Source organism: Onthophagus taurus, chromosome 3 (assembly GCF_036711975.1).
Source record: "Onthophagus taurus isolate NC chromosome 3, IU_Otau_3.0, whole genome shotgun sequence".
Taxonomy (NCBI): Eukaryota; Metazoa; Arthropoda; class Insecta; order Coleoptera; family Scarabaeidae; genus Onthophagus; species Onthophagus taurus.
Genome location: NC_091968.1, coordinates 9,115,432 through 9,136,792, shown reverse-complemented (window position 1 = coordinate 9,136,792; position 21,361 = coordinate 9,115,432). Strand labels below are relative to the sequence as shown.

Genomic DNA, 21,361 nt, shown 5'->3' with positions numbered 1-21,361 from the left:
CTTCCCTCTAGCTGCTTATTTGTTATCCAATGCGCTTTGGATGTTTTCAATTTTATTATGTCGTGGTTTTAAACAAAATGAATCATATATGTTAGGGTTGCTATTTGAAAAAATTGACTTTTACGGCTTTTCTAAAGTTCAACTTTGATATTATAATTTGAACATCCTGTATAGCATTTCGACGAACCTTACTGATCCTCCGATAATTTATTACCAACACAAACCTTGTTTTCCAGCGATCAGATTTATAAATTATTGAAGGTAACATTACAGCTTTCATATTTTTTTAAATATATCCTATTTATTGTATTAATGTAACATACAATTGGCCTAAAATTGAACAAAGGTTTCAGAAATCTAATAAAATACAGGTGTTCCATTTGAAATATGAAAATTGATACCACTTCCGGTGTAATCACAAGTAATCGGAAAGTCAAAATATTTTAATTAAAGAGATCGTATTAAACATCATAAGTCAACAAATTTTCAAACCCCCACTTCATTTGGTACTCTATATAGTTCTAATGGACGGTAGTCGTGGATGGCCCTGTATATCTTCCGTGATAATTTTTGTAGATTTCCCTGTAATTTTCCCCTTGGTTTCTCTTTAATTTGCGGCCGGTTTTCTAACGAGCATTCCAAAGAACGCGCTGTACAATTAAATTCTCATCTATCACGAGAGAAGCCCCCGAGGGCTGTCGACGGCGCCCCCCATTCTCCTAAAAGAACCTGAAACGCGTCGAAATAAATCGCGTAAAGATAACGTTAGCCGTCCAACCAGTGGCGTACGGTTTGTTTTTAGTTGGGCAATTCGCGGACGCGCACTATGCAAATCCCTATTTATCGCGTGTTCCCTCGTGGATATAATTAATCTAACAATAACGTCGGTCTGGAAGCTCTCCTAAACTTTCCGCGCAAACAGCGACGTTTTAACAACAACAAACACGACCGTTGCGCGTTTAAACCTCACCAACAGTCGTAAAGTTTGTTGTAAATTGTAAAGCAACGGTTATCGCTGAAATGATTGTAATAATAATAATAATAATAATAAGCCGAATTAAACTTTATACCCATATTGATTTTTTTACTTTTTGTTTTTGGGTTATTATTAATCCCTTTTTGTGTAATTAATATCATATTTTAATTAAAAACATTATTTTGTTGTAATTCATTGAAGGTATGAAATTGAACCGCAAATAATTAGTTTTAGGAAAATAGTGAACAATGGTGGTTTGGTAACAAGCGAAATTTCATAATTCCCGTAGGCGATCAAGTTTCAACCGAACGATCGTTTCGACAGGTTACAAACTATTACGAATTCCGCGAATATTTAAACGGACTGCTCTCGAAACTATAACTAAACTGTTTATATTTAAATTGTATACCCTTGATGTGTTAACATTTTATATCTAGTTGTTTAATGTTCTAGAAATGTGTTCTAATTTGCTATGTGTATATTGAATGTAACAATTACAAAAGTTTAATTAAAATTTGAACATTTTAAATTCAATTATAATTCACAAAAATGGTGGGGGAGCCGGTAAATAAACAATAAAATAACATACATTAGTACTTACGTTATTATGGAGCCCTCATACTTGATAAGTCATCATTTAGTAAGTTATTTCATTGTGAATACAACTTCTAACCTGCAAAATCATCCTCACTTTATTTTCTACAAGTTATATAATAACTAAATTTGTAAAAAAATTTTACCTGAGATTACTTGAAAACATTTTCTTGAACCCCATATACAGTAAAACCTTGATATAACAGATTAACACAGGGAAGGAGTGTTGCTTATATGAAAAATTTTTAATTTACACTTTAAACTATTTGTATTAATTTTAATGCACACGAATTCGGACAGTTATCCACACTGTTGCGTTCAGTCTAATTGGCTTTATATTTATACCAAGGACGCTAGAATTTAAGAACTATCGTCCTTGAGTTATATATCATAGTACTTGGAATACAAATGTGGAATAGTGCAACTTAGGAAATAACTAAATATACTGATGTATTAAGGTCCATTACTACCATCTTTTAATTAAATTTATCTTATAGATAAACCCATCTAGCCAAGCAGAGCGCGTAAAATAGCCGTAACCATGGTAACAATCCCTTAGATAGCCCCTGCTTGGCTAGTAGATGGGTTTATCAATAAGATAAATTTAGCTATAAGATGGTAATGGACCTTAGGCTCGTTACTACCACCTTCTGGTTATGCTATCTAAGGGATTATTACCACAGTTACGGCTATTTTACGCTTTCTGATTGGCTAGTAGATGGATTTATCTATAAGATAAATTTAACTAAAAGATGGTAGTAATGGACCTTAGGCTCGTTACTACCATCTTCTGGTTAAGCTATCTAAGGGATTATTACCATGATTACGGCTATTTTACGCGCTCTACTTGGCTAGTAGATGGGTTTATCTATAAGATAAATTTAACTAAAAGATGGTAGTAATGGACCTTAATACAACAGTTTACTTTATCAAGAGGTGGTAAAAGTGGGCCTAAGGCTCGTTACTACTTACTCTTCTGGTTAAGCTATCTAAGGGATTATTACCATGGTTACGGCTATTTTACGCGATCTGCTTGGCTAGTAGATGGGTTTATCTATAAGATAAATTTAACTAAAAGATGGTAGTAAGGGACAATAGCCAATGAGAGCGTTTAAAATCGCTGTAACCATGGTAATTATCCCTTAGATAGTTTATCAGGAGAATTGTAAAAGTGAACCTTGCCAATGAGCGCTTAAAACCGCTGTAACCATGGTAATTATCCTTTAGATAATTTATCAGGATGATAAAAGTGGACCTAAATGGATAGAATTAATAGTATGTCTCAAAAATATTCTATCTGTTATATCCAGGTTTTACTGCATTATAAAATTAGGAGTATGGCCCAACTGGAATATGACTCTTAGGTAGTTATAAACAGGATTCTGGAAAGATAAGTGAAAATATAAAATTAAGGACATGATTAGAATATTGACAGGAATTAAATTATAATAATCAGAAATTAAAGGAAATTACCTAATCACATTATAGAATAGGAGTATTACAAAACATTTAATTTCAATATTTTTTTTATTATGTCAAAACCTGTCTATACAAATAAAATAATCAGGTCCTTAGCCCTGTTTTTGAGCCAATTCCTTAGCTTTGGCCCTTTCCAACTTAGCAATACGCGCTGCAGATTTCGACCCAAGAATACCACCGCCCCAGTGACGTCTGATTTCATCGCCGCGATCATTAAAGTTCGTCTTGATTACTTCAATCAATTTATTGAAACTCGCCCTATCGCCAGAATCAACCTGGCAAAGAGCTAAACTGGTGCAGGTTTTCCTTCTCACCAAAAGACCCAACCTGCCTTTTCCTTTAACAATACAATATGGAACGCCCATTTTTCTACAAAGGGCAGGTAGGAATAAAACGAGCTGTAAATAAAAAAAAAACATTAATTTCAATAACATCCCATTTTTCACATTAATTATGTGTATTAAATACATTGTTTGCTCAGTTGTCAAGTGTCTTCAAGCGGCTGAATGGTCTAATAAAAGTTATAAGTCGCATTCAGGTGAAGAAATTCAAAGCATTGCCATCATAGCAAACACATTAACAAAATTTAATCAAATGTAATGTTTACCTCAATTGGATCAACATCATGAGCAATGACAACTAATTGAGCTTTTTTTTGCTCAACAAGTTTTGTAACTGTGTTGGTACCAGCTCTGATAACATTTGCCCTTTTTGCTGGGGCTTCTTCCTTTTTAGCAGATTTAGCTTCAGCTTGAGCTTTTAGTCTGTTCTTTTTTTGCAAAGGAGTCTCTCCTCTGTACTTTTCAAGGATTTTAAATAATTGTGTAGCTAAAACAAAATAAGAATAATTTTAACTTTTCATTAAAGATCATATTATTTATTCTTAACAAAAAAAATTCCTCAGACATTCTATTGGTGGTAGAAAAAGTAATCTTCAGATTTAACTCAGATAGCAAATACAAAGATCATCATAAAAGTATCATAAAAAACAAATTTTTTAGCTTTTTTTTAATTCTTACCTGTTTGTTTGTCAAGCGTTTGAGTAAATTGATTAATTGGAGGTGGAACTTTGAGACGTTTTTGTAAAACAGCCTTTTGCCTTTGAATACGAATGTATTTCGGCCATCTAACAAACCTGGAGAGGTCTCGAACAGGTTGGATATCCTGACCTAGACAAGAAAAAATTCTAATTAATTTTTTATTCAAACATAACCTCAAATTATAACTTTTTAGACTTTATTAAATCAGAATTAAAAAGCTCGTTTTAGTATTCCTCAAAATGTGATTCAGAATACAATGTATAATCATCATTTAAAGCACATAATTAGAATTAAAAGAGATTTAAATTTAAGCTCACCGATTCCAAAATTCCTGGATCTTTTTTCAAAAAGGGGATTTGTTACTTTCTTTTGCTCAACGGTTTTGGTCGCTAAAGGTGCTGCAGCCACCTTCTTGCGCGTTACCTTCTTCTTGGGCTAAATCAAAAAAGAACTTTTCAACATTTATACATAACCTCAAATGCAAAAAGCAAATAAATCGATTTATTATTTCTTAGGTTGTGAAATCTGAGTTAATGGAAGTATTTGTAAGTTTAATATATTAAATGAAGTCGTAAATTAAAGTAAATCTTTAAAAAATATCAAAACACGCCACATGTAAACAATCTAACAAGACATAACCTCAAAGTAAATTTCTTTTTTTAATACAAATCAAGCAAATCTTAGCAAAATAGTAAATTAAATACATAGAGATAAGCCTTACCTTCTTTTGCACCATATTTAAGTCTTCCTAAGACTAAAGATGACGCGAATAAATACGGATTTTCGTCCGACGATCTGGTGTACGGTCTTTTCGGAAAGAACCCGTACGTAAAAGAGCGCCCTCACGGAAATGACAGTTAAACTAACCCGGGAAGTTTAATATATTTAGTAATACCAACACCAAAAAATTAAAAGTTTTATTATTAAAATAAAATTGTTACAAATTAAATTATTTATAACAATTAACTTTTTGGGAATTAAGAAATTAAAAAATCACTTTAAAATTATTACTAATTATTAAATTTAATTATTATTTGTAATACCAATCTTAAAATGATAAATTTTTACCTTTTTAAATTTTTAAATTCAAACAGTTTTATTATAATGTTTTTAATTATATTGCAATAATAAAGTTAAAAATTGCCCACCTTTTTTTCTACTAATTTCTAGTTATAAACATGACATCATTTTTCGCATAGAAAAATAATAATCTAACCTCAAAAATTAAAAACGTCAATGAAACGTCAATTTTCGCATTGTTATTACGATGTAAATAAAGGTAGTTTGTGGTAGTTTCTTTTTAAGTTTATCAAAACGGTTTCTTTTTGCAATTTTTAACCTAATTGATCTTCAATTAAATCGATTTTAAAAGATGGATATCGATAAATTTACCGATTGGGATCCAGCGAATGATCGGGAAGCTGATAACTTAACTCCCACAGCTAATTCTCGCATAAGAAGGTAATAAAAACACTGCTTATAGGTGTAAAATTGAATTCTTAAATTTAGGGATTTAATGGGGTTATACACTGAACCACCACCAGGAATTTTTGCTGTCGGAGATGAAACGAATTTAAAATTCGTTTACGCATTGATTATTGGACCAATGGGGACACCTTACGAAGGAGGATTTTTTTATTTTATGCTCAAATGTCCTAATGATTATCCGTTACAACCGCCTAAAGTGAAATTTTTGACTACGGATGGTGGAAAATGTAGATTTAATCCTAATTTATATAAAAATGGAAAAGTTTGTATCAGTATTTTAGGGTAAATTCTTTTTGTTGTAATTTTTTGAAACAAAATTAATTGATTAAAATTTTAGTACTTGGACGGGTCCAGCATGGAGCCCTGCACAACAATTAACTAGTTTATTGGTTACGATTCAAAGTTTATTAACAGAAAAACCTTTCTTTAATGAACCAGGTGTTAAAGTAAGTTTATTTAATTATTCTATTATTAAAAAATTATTTTTTATTATTATTAGGAAAATACTCCTGGCGATGCAAGTAGATACAGTGATATAGTTACTTATAACACATTAAAAATAGCTGTTTGTGGAATGGTTGATAATGAATGTCATTTACACATCCCTTCAAGACTGAAAGAAATTATTAAAAAGTCGTTTTGTAATTATTACGAACAGTATATGCACATTATCGATGAAAAAATGCATTTGGATGGTTACGTTTACATGGTAATTAAATATTATAGTGAATTTCACTTAAGATGCAATATACAAAAATGTATTTCCATAGAAACCATTGCATACCAACTTTGTCCCACATAAAATGCAACATGTTTGAACACGCATGGCTAAACCTGACATTTTCTAGGTCTAGTGTTAGTTCTAGTTTTACTCTAGCACTATCACTGGAACTAACACAAGACCTAGAACTGGAATCATTTAGGTTTAGCTGTTTTGAGAAACGCATGGCTAAACCCCAATGTTTCTAGGTCTAGGTCTAGTTCTAGTTTTGCACTAGCACTATTACTAGAACTAACACAAGACCTAGAACTAGAATCATTTGGGTTTAGCTGTTTTGAGAAACGCATGGCTAAACCCCAATGTTTCTAGTTCTAGGTCTAGTTCTAGTTTTGCACTAGCACTATTACTAGAACTAACACAAGACCTAGAACTAAAATCATTTGGGTTTAGCTGTCTTGAGAGACGCATGGCTAAACCCGAATGTATCTAGGTCTACTGTTAGTTCTAGTTTTGCGCTAGCACTATCACTAGAACTAACACAAGACCTAGAACTAGAATCATTCGGGTTTAGCCGTCTTCAGAGACGTGTGGCTAAATGCGAATGTCTCTAGATCTAGGTCTAGTGTTAGTTCTAGTTTTAATTGTTATTCAGTGTTAGATTATGTTTGGCCATGCGTCTCATAAGATGGCCGAAAATTCAGAGTTGTCATAAGGACGTCACCTACTTCCAAGCAAAACTTTTCCTTTGCAAAACTACCCAATGCCCATACAGGGTGTCCAAATGTCGATGGGTTTGCAGGGTATCTCAGTTATCATGAAAGATAGAAAGTTGCGGTTTTCGCGAACCTGAGCTACTTTTTATATATATTTAATTTTTTTATTGAACCAAAATTTTTTCAAACTTTTCAATGATATACAGGGTCATCCACGACGGCCGTCCATTAGAACTTTACAGGGTTCTGGCCAATACAAAAATTTGAAAATTCAGGTTTAAGTATTATTAATTGCGTTCTCTTCGACTAAAATATTTACAGATTTCTAGCACTTCTGGTTATACCGGAAGTCGCCACCTATTTTATTTTTTTAAATGGAACACCCTATATATTTTTACATATTTGGATTTGCCTATTTTCAAAGTTTATGAATAACTTTACTTTTTGCAATTTGATTCAGCCGTTCTCGAGTTATTCGAATTTTTCTAGAAAAATCTGCTCCAGCAGACATTTGTTAAAAAAATCAAAGAACACTCGATTTTTGGGATATCAATTTAGGATTCAGAACATGCATAAGCAACATGATGGAGTGTGTTTTGGTGCCGAGTACGGCTGTCTAGATCGTTTGGTCACTTTACTACGGCACGTTAACTTTTCAAAATTTGGAAATACCATAACTTCATTTTTGGGATATCAATTTAGGATTCAGAACATGCTTAAACATATTTAGGTTAAATATCGATGTGTGCATTTTTCAAAAAACCCTAATTATCTCCCAAACTATAAATGTTAGGTACAGGACATATAGGATATAAAAGATGTAAAATGAGACACCGAAGACGACTAAGTAATAAAATATGGGGGGTGCCATTTAAAGAAATGAAGTTATGGTACTTCCAAGTTTAGAAAAGGTAACGTGCCATAGTAAAGTGACCAAACGTTCTAGACAGCCATACTCGGCACCAAAACATACTCCATCATGTTGCTTAAGCATGTTCTGAATCCTAAATTGATACCCCAAAAATCAAGTGTTCTCTGATTTTTTGAACAAATGTCTGCTGGAGCAAATTTTTCTAGAAAAATTCGAATAACTCGAGAACGGCCGAATCAAATTGCAAAACGTAAAGTCATTCATAAATCTTGAAAACAGACAGATCCAAATATGTAAAAATATACAAGTATTCCATTTAAAAAAATAAAGTAGGTGGCGACTTCCGGTATAACCGGAAGTGTTAGATATTTGAAAATATTTTAGTCGAAGAGAACGCAATTGATAATACTTAAATCTGAATTTTCAAATTTGTATTTTGGCCAGAACCCTGTAAAGTTCTAATGGACGGTCGTCGTGGATGACCCTGTATAATACTCTATACTTACCTTTGTAGTTAACCTCATTAATTTAAAAAATACATTATTTTATAAATAGACTGTGATAAATTATGTGATCGCGTTGCTAGGATACCGGAATAAACAAAGTAAATTTTGTTAATTACTATCAAACTGAATTTTGAAATATTTTGAATATTTTACCACCACAGGAATCTATAATCGTCACAATAATAGGATACCGGGATTGGCGTCAAGAAACCCAACATATTGTAATAGGGCCGTTAAGTTTTTTTTTATTGAAAGTTTTTTAAAATTGATTGACCCTATATTTTTTAATTTTTGATTCTGAGGCTTAGTTTTTCTAAAAAAAAATAATAAAGTTTGAAATTGCAGGGCGCGAACTCCAAAGTACGTCACTCAGATTTGAGCGTACGATTGGAGCGTATAAAACCAATAAAATTCCTGGAGAGAGACAATTAGGAATTGCAATCACGGGATTTCAATCCCCCAAATCCCGGGATTCCGTACATATTTAAATCTCGAAAATTATCCCGGGAAATCGATTATAATTTCGGAATTTTCGGGGTTATGTTTATGTCATTAATTTACTATTTTTTAAAGAATAAGACTCGATCAATCGGTTAATACTGCAAGCACGCATTCGATATTACAAAATCACATAAAAAAGACTACGAAAAAGAAATTAAATTAATTTTAAATTGTCAAACTAGGAGTACACTGTTTGTTATGTTGGAGCGATTCATATTATTAAAAAAATGCACAGTACGAACTTATTAAAGCGTTAGTAACCATATTGGAACCGACAAAGCTGACTGTAAAAGCCCTATGTTAGCGGTGTATTGCACTAGAAAAGGCGGATATAGCATTACAATTTATGATAAATGAGATAGAAGAACAAAATATGTTTGAAAATGTCTAAACAAAGACCACAAAGCCACCTGTCCAGTTAACTAAGAATGCACTCTTCAATACATTGCTCCAGGAAGTTGATATATATAGTAATGGCGGTAGTATGGATAAAAATCTTCAATTCGCTTTTGAATGTTTGAAAACTATTCCACATATTTCAACAAGTGTGGAATCGCAACGGTGCTTCTCTTCAACACCAAATTTAGATCTTATTTAAGAGATAAAACAATAGATAAATTGATTGTTCAGCGACATTTCTTTAAAAATTATGCTATCGATGGTTGATTTTTTTTGGTTGACATTTCTTGTATTATGCTTAGAATAAGCTGAAATGTTAGAAACACCTTGAACACTTTTTATTTATAATTACATATGTAGCCCAGAAATCCCGGGATTACCCAGGATAGAGAATTCTGATCCCGAAATCCCGGGATTGTAAAAACCCTTCTTCTTTAATTTAACATTAATTATTGCAAAAATTTTACAATTTTCGAACGTGAAAACGTTAATAATCCGTCGAATTTAATTTAGATTATCGATTTTTTGAAAGACGTTCTTTCTAATCGATTGACCTTAACGGCCCTATTGAGTGGGAGCGTCAAGGAAAATTTGGTTTTAGCGTAGCATGTTTTATTATTGGGCCACGAATTGTTTATAAAATACTCGTATATGAAGGAAACCTTTGCGCTAATCGCTATTTGGCTATCTTGCAAGAAGCTTTGTCAGATATTTTGGATGATATCTGTTATTCGGTCAAATAATATTTATTTTCAACAGGACAGAGCTTCTACTCATAATGCGCGGTTAGTGAGCCGAATTTCCTGGTAGGTGGCCTATCCACGCATGGTCCAACACGATGGCAGCAAGATCACCATTTACAGCAACAGCCCATAACTATTCTAAATGCAATTAAACGCATTACTAAACTTTGTGAACAATGTGTGCATCAAAATGGTAGCAACTTTGAACAGTTCTTGTAACTTGAAGCCATATTTGCATCATTTTTAGTTTTTAATTATTTTTCGTTTTTTGCAAACAAAAATTAACAGATACATCTTTTTAATAAGTCAATAACTAAATAAAAGTAATATAACAGTAAAAATATTATAGTATTTTCAAAATTTTCTGTTTATTCCGGTATCCTAGCAACGTAATCACTTAATTTATCATAGCCTACTTATAAAATAATGTGTTTTTAAATCTCTATACTATCAACGGTGGCCAAACTGCGGCTCGCGAGCCACATGCGGCTCTTTGAAGGATTATTTGTGGCTCTCGATAAATGTACCCGAGTACCTTTTTTTTTAGTATATTTAATTTATAATTTCTGTAAAAAAATTTTTTGTAATACCTTTTTTGCATACCGTTTTAATATATCCGTATTTAATTGCGGCTCGCGAAAAATTTCATATTGAAAAATGGCTCGGACCATCAAAGATCTTTGCCACCCCTGTTATATATCATTGAAAAGCTTGAAAAAATTCTAGTTCAATAAAAAAATAAAATATAGGTGGTTCCATTTAAAAAAACCTATGTTGTGTTTATAACTCAAAAACCGTTATAATTAGAAAAATTCTACGTGCACCATTGGCTTCTACGTGAAAAAATCTATTAGAACCCTTTTTTACTAAGTTTCCGGATAGCCGAGGTACACGGGGTATCTGAAAATCGTAAATGTTGAAACAGTCCCTGTATATCAGAAACGAAGAGCGCTATAAAAATTTGGTTTACAGGATAGTAAGTTTCACAAAAAAAGTAGCTCAGGTTCGCGAAAACCGCAACTATCTTTTTCTATCTTTCATAATAACTGAGATACCCTGCAAACCTATCGACATTTGGACACTCTGTACAACGTCTGTCACGACGAGCTGAGTCTATACAGGGTGTCTCGGCGGGATCATTCATTAGACGTTTATGGGGTTCTGGCCAAAATAAAAATTTGTCCATTTTCAAGGTTTATGAATAACTTTTTTTTGCAATTTGATTCGGCCGTTCTCTAGTTATTCGATTTTCTAAAAAAATCTGCTCTATACAATGTACAAAAATATGTCTTATATTTTTGTACATTGTAGGGTCTAATCTACTGATGAAGAACAAGGCCCGAAACCAGGTCTAGACGATAAATTAATAAATTATCACCAAAGTATCATTACATAATTTTTCTTTCAAAATATTAACACATGGTGAAAATGGATATATCCTATTACAATAACAAATTAAAGTAATGTTCGTTACTAAATCCTAAATGGGACATGATTAACACTTTTGCTACGTAAACGTCAAATTATTTATTTTAATACGATAGTTTTTGTTTCTTTGATTTGGTTGCTTCAAACCAATGCCAACTGATAATTTTAAATTTACTAATAACCAAGAAAATTTAATTTTTTTTCAATTTTCTACGAAAACCATACATTTTAGATATAGGTATGTAATGACAAAGTTCCCTTATTTTTCAGCGTACAATACGCTGGTGAAGAAAAAAATTGGGGTTGCCATTTAAAAAATGTAGGTTTCGACTTTTCGAGATAGGAAATTCGGCGCATATTTTTGACCACCTCTATAATTTTTTGAAAATATTTTAGCTGAATAAGCACCTTGGGTAAACCCTGTTTGCAAATTTTCACAAAAATAGTGCCAGTAGTTGACAGACCTGTACCTATACTATTAAGCTATGTCACATTTGATGTGGGTATTTTATGTGCAAGTTCACACAGTTTTATAACTATGATTACTGCATTCATATATTGCTAGTTATATGAAATTCCTGGTAGATATTTACACTTAAATATTGTATATTTATGATTTTTAGGACCCATTTTCAATGGAAAAGGTCATATTTAATTACAAAGCTTTAAAAGCCAGATTCCAAGCAATACACGCAAGAATTTCATCCCAAATGAACACAACATAAGTTCTAATAATGTATTATTCGATTACGTTTTCGTTTATATTTTGTGTTAAGTTTTTTTTTGAATGTATTTTTTGTATTATTAAGATTATATACTAATGAATACACACATCCATTATTTTATATTTCAAATATCTATGTAAATAATTATACAGAAATGTGAATAAACATTTAGTTCAACCTGAAATTAGATATTTAATACTTTGGTTCAAATAACCTAAACTTTATTAGTGTTGACATTTACGTCAACATCTGACAGAACCTCACTTTCGAAACGTTTTTTTCCATTACAAATCCCTTATTTCATCTCGTTTTAACACTATTTCAACGTTAAGGTAGAAAAGGACGAAGCGGGACGACGTGAAGATAACATTTCTGATGTCTTCTTGTGCTGATTCTGAATATTGTTAAAGTGAAAGGTGTCCGGAATTAATGTTATGCTTTCTTGTGGAAAAGCGACGTCTTTTTACGTTTACCCCCGTTCCCTATTATAAAAAAAGTAACGGTTTTTAATTTTTTAATAGACGTGTTTTTGGACCTGGAAAGGAATCTTTGGAATTTTGAGGTTAGTTGCAACATATTTTGAAACGGGTTTATGTAATAACAAGTAACACATTTATTTATTTATTAATTTATTAATCTTTTATAATATCGGTAATGTTGAAACAAATTTGCATGATATGGTTTCCTAAAATATTTAAAAACAATTTTGTTATCTTAAATCCTGTTGGAGTTATATGATCATGTCAACAAGTTATTGTTGAAATCGTTGGGTTTATTGCCTTTGTTTGACGTCATTTTATCTCATTTTTTAATTATTTTAAATAATAAAAACTTTTTTTAATAAGCTAATTAAAAAAGTTAATTTTTGTATTAACAGATGGCGCTGACAGTAAAATTTTCTTTTTGCAAATTATGTATACAGGGTTGATCAAAAGATGATTTTTTTGTACTTACAGATAGCGTCAAAAGTTAAAATTTATTTTTAATTTAAAAAAATGTTGATAAATTAAGTTATTTATAGTATCAATTGACGTCAATTGATTTTAATTGATTACATATAATTTATAAAGAAGTGACTGGATTATTTTATAAAAATTGCGAAAAAAAAAATAACTCCAAGGTTTCCTTTCGCTTATTGTTCAACATTTTTTAACCACGTAACTTTCACAGAATCTAATTTATCACTCAAAAAAAATTCCCCCGACATTCTTTTCCTTTGTAAAAAAAAAAAAAATAAATAAAAACAAAAAACCGCAGCTTCCTTTGATGCGAATCGATTATGATTTATTTGTTATTTTTTTAAAGACAAAAGAAAAAAACAAAATCCAATTTTAAACCCAATTTTATCAAACTTCGCTTATCAAAAAACCGCTTTCGACACTTATATTATACCTGTTAATATTTTTGGTTTTCGGTTCGAAACGCGTCGATAAAACTGTATGACAGCGTTGCTATGGTAGCATATAATATTTTGCGCACGGCACTAAAGTTTAAAACAGAGCGTGCCGTGTGCAAAAGTCGTGCTTTGGTGCCGTGTGCAAAAATACTTGAACACCTGGGTTTTGGTTCTTATCGCCGGATATTTTAAGGTTTAGTTTTGCTTGAATTTTTGTTGGAAATTGTTCGAATAGAATAGATTTCGATTGAACTGGGTCGTGTGCAATTGTCGAAAAAACATTTTTATCGATCGGTTCTATTAAAAAAATTGATTGTTATATCGACAACGAGCCCGAACGGTGACTCGACGAGTTTTAAAAATTATTGTTATGAATATAATAATTATTTAAATTATTTATTTGTTATCGATGCCATAGTTATGTTATGTTGTAGGTTAACAAGGAATTTTTTTGTGTAGTTATTTATCATTTATTGAAAGAATTTTGCCTAAAAAATGAACTCGTATTCGAATTTTTCATAATTTTTGTTTTCATACTTAAATTGCAAGGATGATTTAAACTGATATGAATACACAATGAATTCCGGGGCGCTAGAATCCCCTAAATTTGACGATTCGCTGCGGATATATCATGCCAGTTTTGGTTCAAGAGTTCTGCAGTTCCGAACAATTCTAAACCTTTCTGCGTATACATTTAGTATGCAATATGTATGCGCAGAAAGATTCAGAACTGAACCAAAGCAGGCCTATCAAATCTAGCCCTTTGTCCGTAAGCGACCTCGGCGATGCCTTCTTATAAGACACTTTGTAACTATACCAAGATATATAAGGATGTTGATATCGTCTTCAGAAATCTGAGGTAGATGGTGCAAAAGATAATGTATCTTTCATCGAACAAGTACAAAATAATTTTTCTGTTTCGTCAACTTGACTAAAGGCTTTGATCGAGTTAAGAAATAGGACGTTATCAATATATTAGAAGATGAAAATGTACTAGCACAAATAATAGACATAGTAGACGACATATACATCAACAATACTACATTACGTCCGTTCTTGTTCAACCTACTAATGAACCGTGTAATAGAAACCATCAGATTCAAACTAGGATACAAGATAGAGACCCAAAATGTTGACATAGTGTGCTAAGCCGACGTAGTCGTTTTGTTTGCAAGTAACTAAGATGACCTGTAAATACAGTGTATAAATGATACATAGCAGCAACATAGCAGCAAAATATCAACAGAGAATACCATACATTTTGGTAACATCCAAAGAACCAAGACGTTGCAAACTACAAATTGAAGACTTTATAATAGAACAAATTATGCATGTTACTTATGTAGGTATAGAAATTACAAGCAATCGAGATCTATGTCAGGAAGCACAAGTTACAAGAGCGGCATACGTGACAGGCTGTTTAAGGGACACTATAAAGTCAGGCATTCCAAACTCGAGCAAACACGGGACCTCTATAGGAAAGCCCTAACGGAGTATAACTTGGCCATCCGTAAAGCTAAAAGAAAAACCTGGCGTAGCTTCTGTGAAGGCATAGACAATACGCCTACAGTTATTCGCCTGCATAAGATCTTGGCGAAAGACCACAACACTTCCTTTCCTCAAAACCCTGAAGTAATGAATATAACCTGTCCATCAGGTAGGGTTCGCAGTATAGCTGGGAACATCTGTACACCCAACAGAGTAAGGTGGGCTATTTCTAATTTTAAGCCCCTAAAATCGCCTGGAGGGAGATTCTGCCTATTTTTCTGCAAAAAGGCATAGAAGACCTGCCCCCAGTAATATAATCCCTATATACCTACACTATGGAGGAAAGTAAAGGTATTCTTCGTACCTAAAGGTGGTAGGCGTTCAAACGCCGATCCCAACGCATGCAGATCACTTAGCCTAACTTTATTTCTCCTCAAAGGGATGGAAAAGGTAATTGATCAATACCTTAGGAATGGAGTGCTTGTCACTAATCCACGCCATTCGAGACAACATGCTTACTAGAAAGCAAAATCAACAATTACTGCTCTCCATGCTTTGACTAGCACTTTAGAGGAGACAATTGCAACCAAAGAGATTGGCCCTATGTGGTTTCATAGACATAGAGGGTGCTTTCGATAACACCTCCTACGAATCCAAGAGAATGCTCTAAACGTAAAAGATATACATCCGTCGACAATCAAATAGTGTATAGCCATGTTGAAAAGTGGGCAGATCACAGCCAGTCTAGGAGGTGAATCGTTGAGTATTAAGGCGCTAAGAGGATGTCCCCAAGGGGGAGTGCTCTCACCTCTCCTCTGCTGCCTGGTAGTTGATGACTTGATGAACACCTTAACAAAAAATGGATTCATGATTCAGGGGTATGCTGATGACCTGGTAATCACAATCCAAGGTAAATATGACACAATCATAACTCAACTAATGCAGAAAGCGCTAGACCTAACAACAGCTGGCACAAATCCGACGGTTAGCATGTCTTAAAATAACGGGTACAATGAGATTTCGTGGAAGACTGCTCTTGAAGCCTTACTCAGTCTTACACCACTTCATTTATATATACAAAAGGAGGCAGCTTTAAGTGCCTTATCACTGAAAACAGGTTCTTCACTCAAGTTGATGCAGGGTAACCTCGAAATCCTCAAGGGCCCATGTCTAAATCACTTGATTGAAATTAAAACGGACTTTATACCAACAGAATACAATTTCGACCAGCCGTATAGGGTCATATTTAGAAGCAGGGATGATTGGACGAAGGATGGGCCTCAACTAAAAAGAGGAGCCCTAGCCTGGTACACCGATGCTTCAAAGATAGTTAGATCCGAAGTAGGCATGTGCATTAGTGAACCAAATAGTCGCATTAATACTGTAATTGCTCGCCAGAGGCTGTCTAAGACAGAAAATTTTCGGTAAAGCTCTTTTGACACATACCGACATAAAGGAACAAGACCTTGGAGCAATACTAAGGTTCATTAAGGACCTACATTTGCCCAAAATTTATAGAGGGCTAAAGTTACAATAGATCTTATAGGTCGCGGTGACGAGAGGGGCCGCTCCCCTCAGCTCGCCAGCAATAATAATAATAAGTGACACTATATGGCGCAACAGATACATGCGTATAGAAGAAAAAATGAAAATATATAAAGCCATGGTACGATCTATACTAACATATAGTACCGAGATGACAGCAGAAACAAAGCAGACTAAACAGAGGATGAGGGTGATGGAGATGAGTCTTGAGATCTATGTTGAATGTGACACTGCAAGATAGGCAGATCAACACCTCTAGAGAAAGATGTAACATACATGTTGGTAATAGTGAAAAATATTATGTTGGTAGAAAAGAAAAAAGAATAAGAAAACTTCCAGCACGTCTTGGTGATTATGTCCTGGTTATGGACATAATCGACATAATCGATCAAGATTTGATCGGGTCAAGTGAACCAGAACGATGGTTATGAAAAACGATAACCAAACGAAAACCAAAACAAGTGGAACTATTGAACGTTACAAGGCTCGAGTTGTTGCCAAAGAGTATGAACAGCGTCGTTGCAACATTTGACATTATTCAATTGGTGTTATGTGTAGCTGCGACAACAAACATGAAACTGACACAATTTGATGTCAAGACAGCGTTTTTAAATGAAAATCTAATGGAACAAATTTACATGAGGCAACATGAAGAGTATGGAGACGGAACAGACCGGGTTTGCAAATTAAGAAAAAGCATTTATGGTCTAAAACAATCACCAAGATGTTGAAATGAACGTTTACTCTTATTGATGAAAAAGTTGAGTTATAGTCAAGCGAATACTGATCTATGCTTATATTACCGCATCGAAGAGACAGAACGATTAATGGTGGCCAATTATGTTGATGATGCTTTGATAGCAGGTGCTAGTGACGGTGAAATAGAAAAATTTGTCAACACACTACAAAAAGAATTGGAAGCAACTGCAGCTGCAAATGTAGCTGAATGCTATCTAGGGGTGGAAATTGTGAGATTTAAAGATGGTCCCATTTTTATTCACCAGAGTGCTTATATTCAAAGAATACTAGAAAAATTCAATATGCTAGATGCTAATAGTGTGTCAACTCCATCTAAAAACAAGATGTATTAGAGAATGGAAATAAATTGGATCCGAAGTGCCCATATCGTGAAGCCGTGGACCCACTTATGTATTTGATCGTAGCAATAAGACCAGATATCACATATGCTGTGCTTGTATCTGAAAGGTTAGAGAAATCATTGCAAAGTATACCTGATTTGGGAATTCTTTATAAATCAAAAAGTAAGTCAGAAGTGTTAGAAATATACTGCCGACTTTGCAGGAGATGTGAAAACCCGTAAGTCAAGAACAGGTTGTGTCAGGAAATATTCCGAGAAAAATTCCAGAAAAATGTAACCTTATCAACTTCCGAAGCTGAATATGTGGCTACTGAGGCAACAAGAGAAATTTTATGGTTAATACAACTAGTGTCAGAAATTTCTTCTTTAAATGCCGTTTCTACATTATACGTCGACAATGCAAGTGCGATAAAATTGATGAAGAATCCGGAAGTTCACAAGAGTTCGAAGCACATTGATGTAAAATACTATTGTTTACGACAAAAATATCTAAATGGTGTTTTCAACGTAGGATACGTGAAAAGCGAGAGCAGTGTACAGATATTTGCACAAAGAACTTGACTAAAGTTTGTTTTGAGAAGTTAAGAAACAGTTTAGGATTAACAAAGAGAATTGAAGATTGAATTATCTTTGTGTGTAATCGATAAAAAGATTCTGTGTAACAGTTTTTCGTTAATTAAATACTAACTTACAGCATCCACCTTGTTTAGTTAACACCTCAACAACAATACAGGATGCAGCAAAATGAACAAAAGTAAGAAAGAAACGGTGAAAGGGGTATATGGAAAAAATGGATGGGAGGAAATTGGTCAGAGTATGCATGTATGGACGACCGGCCAAGATATGGGCACAGAGCTGATTCTCCTCATCTGCGTAGTAAAGTCCAAACATGAAGCTTGGCAAGTAGGGATGCATCCCTAGTCGAAAGTAGAAGAAGAAGAACACAAGGAAGGGGGAACAAAGAATTCCGAAACTGAGGTTGGATTGGATTACAGAGCACGCTGCCAAGGTTGGATTTGGAGGCTGGAAGACAGAGGAAATTTTACAACCACATGGTTGTAGTGCCATAACTGCTGATGATGAGAAGTGGACCAGCTGACATCACAAATATAATAAACAAACAATCAACACCATAAAGTCTCATCCCATTTATGTTCAACTTATTAATGGACAAAATAATTGGTCATCGGAAATCTGCATAACATGATACACTGTGATAATCGCTAATTCAAAATGGTGATGATCTGCAAAGGCGAAAGGATGTTCTATGAAGCGGACATGGCTGCAAGATGTAAACTGGTAGTTAACAAGACAAGTCTCAAGTACTCACAATTCCGCAAAGGATATGAGAAGTCAGATCAACAAAGCGTCTACAATTTCAGGGTGCCGACGAGATAATGGTGACTTAGGCATTGACCATATTAAGAATAGCAGAAATGAAGACCCTGAGGACAATTTCAAGAAAGACCAGAATTCCGACATCACATACCAATGCGAGGTTCAGAACATTGTGATATTTGTGACATTACGATATGATCCATATTTTATGGAATCATTGATACTTACTGAAAAAAAAACCCTTCGAAATCAACATACACGATGTAGATTTATGCATTTTTAAAAAAATTATAAACTAAAAATATTTATCTTGTAAATAGAGATAACAAAAAAAAATAGAACAATTCTTATCAAACCACGATATTTACTTTTAATTCTACACCTTACACGCTACAAGATAGTTTTATCATAAATATGTTTTTTAAATTGGAAGTAATACATAATGTTCTAAGAAATTAAGTTTGCATTCCAAAACAATTTCTTGTTGTTGTAAGCAGAAAAAAAGGTTTGTTTCAAAAATTTCTTTGTTTTAACATAATTCATTTTTTTATTTTAACAAAATTAAATCAATCTAATTTTTGGTGATGCCGTTTTTATCATAAAATGTCTCTCATTTTCCCTTTCTATCCTCGAGCCCCATCGAACGGACTTTGAGTCACCGTCGCGTGTCGATAAAGACCCGCGAATTCTTATAAACCGAATTAGAACGTTTCCGACCACTTCATCGGTCACTTTAACAATTCCCTTATTTTATTTGTTCGTATTTAATTGACTCATTTTAACTTTGTGAGTTAAACTAATTAAATAAATAAAAATTGTTAAAGATTTCCAATTTGGTATTAATTATGGCTCACGATCATCATGCCCATCATCACATGGAACCATCAATTCCTTCGGCAATTCCTATGGAACATGACGATCATTCGGGTCATCCAGATGGTTCAATGGGACATGGAATGAGTATGGCTGTAAGGTTCTTTTTTCTTTAATTTTTTTCAAAATTATATTAAAATTTATTTTTTAGTTCCATTTTGGAATATCGGAAACCGTTTTATTCGAAAGTTGGGCTTTTTCGACGACTTGGGGATTGATTGGATCCATGATTGGAATTTTTTTTATGGCTGCTTTATATGAGGGATTAAAATATTACAGGTAAAAAATTTGTAGGATTTAAAATAAATGTATTATAATTAATTTGTATAGGGAATATTTATTCTGGAGGACTTACAACGCTTTGCAGTATAGAGCTGTTACGCTTCAACAAGATAAAGCAGTCGTTTCTGAAGATAATCAAATAGTTCAGTAAGTTTTTTTTTTAATTAATTTTTTTTAAATTGGTGGAAGGTTTTTAAATTTAAATTCTTTTATTTCACGCAGTATGGTTGGAGAAGTAATCCACAAACAACCGTAAGTTTGTTGTGTGCTTGTTAGTTTAGAACTTAAAAAAGGTTTTCTTCTATCTAAACTAACACTTATTTCTTATTTACTCTATTTAACTCATTTTCTATTAATTTATTAACTTAATAATTAATTAATTAATTTTTGTTGTAGGCCAAGTATGTTAAGTTTGATGCACGTTTGTCAAACGGGTCTTCACATAATCCAAATAGTACTTTCCTACTTTTTAATGTTAATCTTCATGACGTACAATGTATGGCTGTGCATAGCGGTGGTTGTAGGGGCGGCAGTTGGTTATTTTTTGTTCGGATGGAAGAAATCCGTAATAGTGGACGTAACGGAACATTGTCACTAAAACATTTCCAGCATGGTTATTTTCCTTTTTTTTAAATATTTTATCTTAGATTTTAAGCAAAACTTCTTTTATTATTCATAAGAAAAAAAAATATATTTACAAACATTGATTTGTTAATCAGAAGGAACAACAATATAGACAAAAATAAAAAAGCCCCCTCATGACCACATAAGGAATATTAAAGTATAATTTTTATTTTTTAACAATGTAAATTTTTGTTTTTAAATTTTTTTTGAGAAATGTTATTTTTTGAAACGTTTCAGCTATAACGTTTCTTAAATTAACATGACAGTTTTTTTTTGATGAGCAGTTACGACATGAGATTATTAGGTGATTAAGTAATGAAAAATTGAGTCATAAAAGACTTTAATGTAAGATAATTGAAATTATGTAATATACGAATATTTTTTTTGTTATTTAATTAAAAATATAATATTGTTTTTGAGCAAATTTCGATTATTATTTATGTCTTAAGAATTCTTGTTCCCAGCTTCCAGCAATTTAATCCAAATCTGTTAGATTTTGTAACTTTGGTGTAACAACAATAGAAACTTGAAC

At 33.0% G+C, this 21,361-nt stretch overlaps 3 protein-coding genes and 1 non-coding gene across 7 annotated transcripts; 2 read left to right on the top strand and 2 right to left on the bottom strand.

Annotated features, from left to right (window-relative positions):
* Nucleotides 1-3,078: 3,078 nt before the first annotated feature.
* On the bottom strand, nt 3,079-4,951 carry LOC111415656 (ribosomal protein L7A). The gene is made up of 5 exons (XM_023047413.2): nt 4,811-4,951; nt 4,407-4,524; nt 4,069-4,218; nt 3,657-3,877; nt 3,079-3,447 (listed from the first exon to the last, which is right to left on the bottom strand). Exons 1-5 carry the CDS (start codon nt 4,823-4,825, stop codon nt 3,142-3,144), a joined length of 810 nt encoding a protein of 269 aa, XP_022903181.1. The 5' UTR covers nt 4,826-4,951; the 3' UTR covers nt 3,079-3,141.
* Nucleotides 4,288-4,365, bottom strand: LOC111415663 (small nucleolar RNA SNORD36). The gene has a single exon (XR_002706420.2). It is a non-coding gene; the product is annotated as a small nucleolar RNA SNORD36 (small nucleolar RNA).
* A 343-nt stretch (nt 4,952-5,294) lies between the features above and the next one.
* Nucleotides 5,295-12,368, top strand: LOC111415657 (ubiquitin-conjugating enzyme E2 Z-like). Its single transcript, XM_071195444.1, has 5 exons — nt 5,295-5,550; nt 5,599-5,859; nt 5,915-6,023; nt 6,077-6,286; nt 12,083-12,368. The coding sequence occupies exons 1-5, from the start codon at nt 5,462-5,464 to the stop codon at nt 12,182-12,184; spliced, it is 771 nt and encodes a 256-aa protein (XP_071051545.1). The 5' UTR covers nt 5,295-5,461; the 3' UTR covers nt 12,185-12,368.
* Nucleotides 12,369-12,395: 27 nt separating this feature from the next.
* Nucleotides 12,396-20,986, top strand: LOC111415658 (Copper transporter 1A). Of its 4 annotated transcripts, none has more exons than XM_023047415.2 (6): nt 12,396-12,746; nt 19,875-20,018; nt 20,075-20,202; nt 20,254-20,352; nt 20,428-20,457; nt 20,602-20,986. In XM_023047415.2, the coding sequence occupies exons 2-6, from the start codon at nt 19,896-19,898 to the stop codon at nt 20,801-20,803; spliced, it is 582 nt and encodes a 193-aa protein (XP_022903183.1). In that variant the 5' UTR covers nt 12,396-12,746; nt 19,875-19,895; the 3' UTR covers nt 20,804-20,986. The 4 variants fall into 4 exon arrangements, with proteins under 4 accessions (XP_022903183.1, XP_071051547.1, XP_071051548.1 ...); XM_071195445.1 differs by lacking the exon at nt 12,396-12,746 and adding an exon at nt 19,466-19,555; XM_071195446.1 differs by lacking the exon at nt 20,428-20,457.
* The last annotated feature ends 375 nt before the right edge of the window (nt 20,987-21,361 follow it).

Excerpts from the sequence above, each read along its gene's own strand:
- LOC111415656 (XM_023047413.2), bottom strand. Across the intron at positions 4,219-4,406 it reads ATCCAGGAATTTTGGAATCG|GTCAGGATATCCAACCTGTT; the intron begins GTGAGCTTAAAT and ends TTTCTTGTCTAG. Across the intron at positions 3,878-4,068 it reads AACGCTTGACAAACAAACAG|CTACACAATTATTTAAAATC; the intron begins GTAAGAATTAAA and ends ATTTTGTTTTAG.
- LOC111415658 (XM_023047415.2), top strand. The coding sequence starts at position 19,896 with ATGGCTCACGATCATCATGCCCATCATCACATGGAACCATCAATTCCT. Across the intron at positions 20,353-20,427 it reads GAAGATAATCAAATAGTTCA|TATGGTTGGAGAAGTAATCC; the intron begins GTAAGTTTTTTT and ends TATTTCACGCAG. Across the intron at positions 20,458-20,601 it reads GAAGTAATCCACAAACAACC|GCCAAGTATGTTAAGTTTGA; the intron begins GTAAGTTTGTTG and ends TTTTTGTTGTAG.
- LOC111415657 (XM_071195444.1), top strand. The coding sequence starts at position 5,462 with ATGGATATCGATAAATTTACCGATTGGGATCCAGCGAATGATCGGGAA. Across the intron at positions 5,551-5,598 it reads GCTAATTCTCGCATAAGAAG|GGATTTAATGGGGTTATACA; the intron begins GTAATAAAAACA and ends TCTTAAATTTAG. Across the intron at positions 5,860-5,914 it reads GTTTGTATCAGTATTTTAGG|TACTTGGACGGGTCCAGCAT; the intron begins GTAAATTCTTTT and ends TTAAAATTTTAG.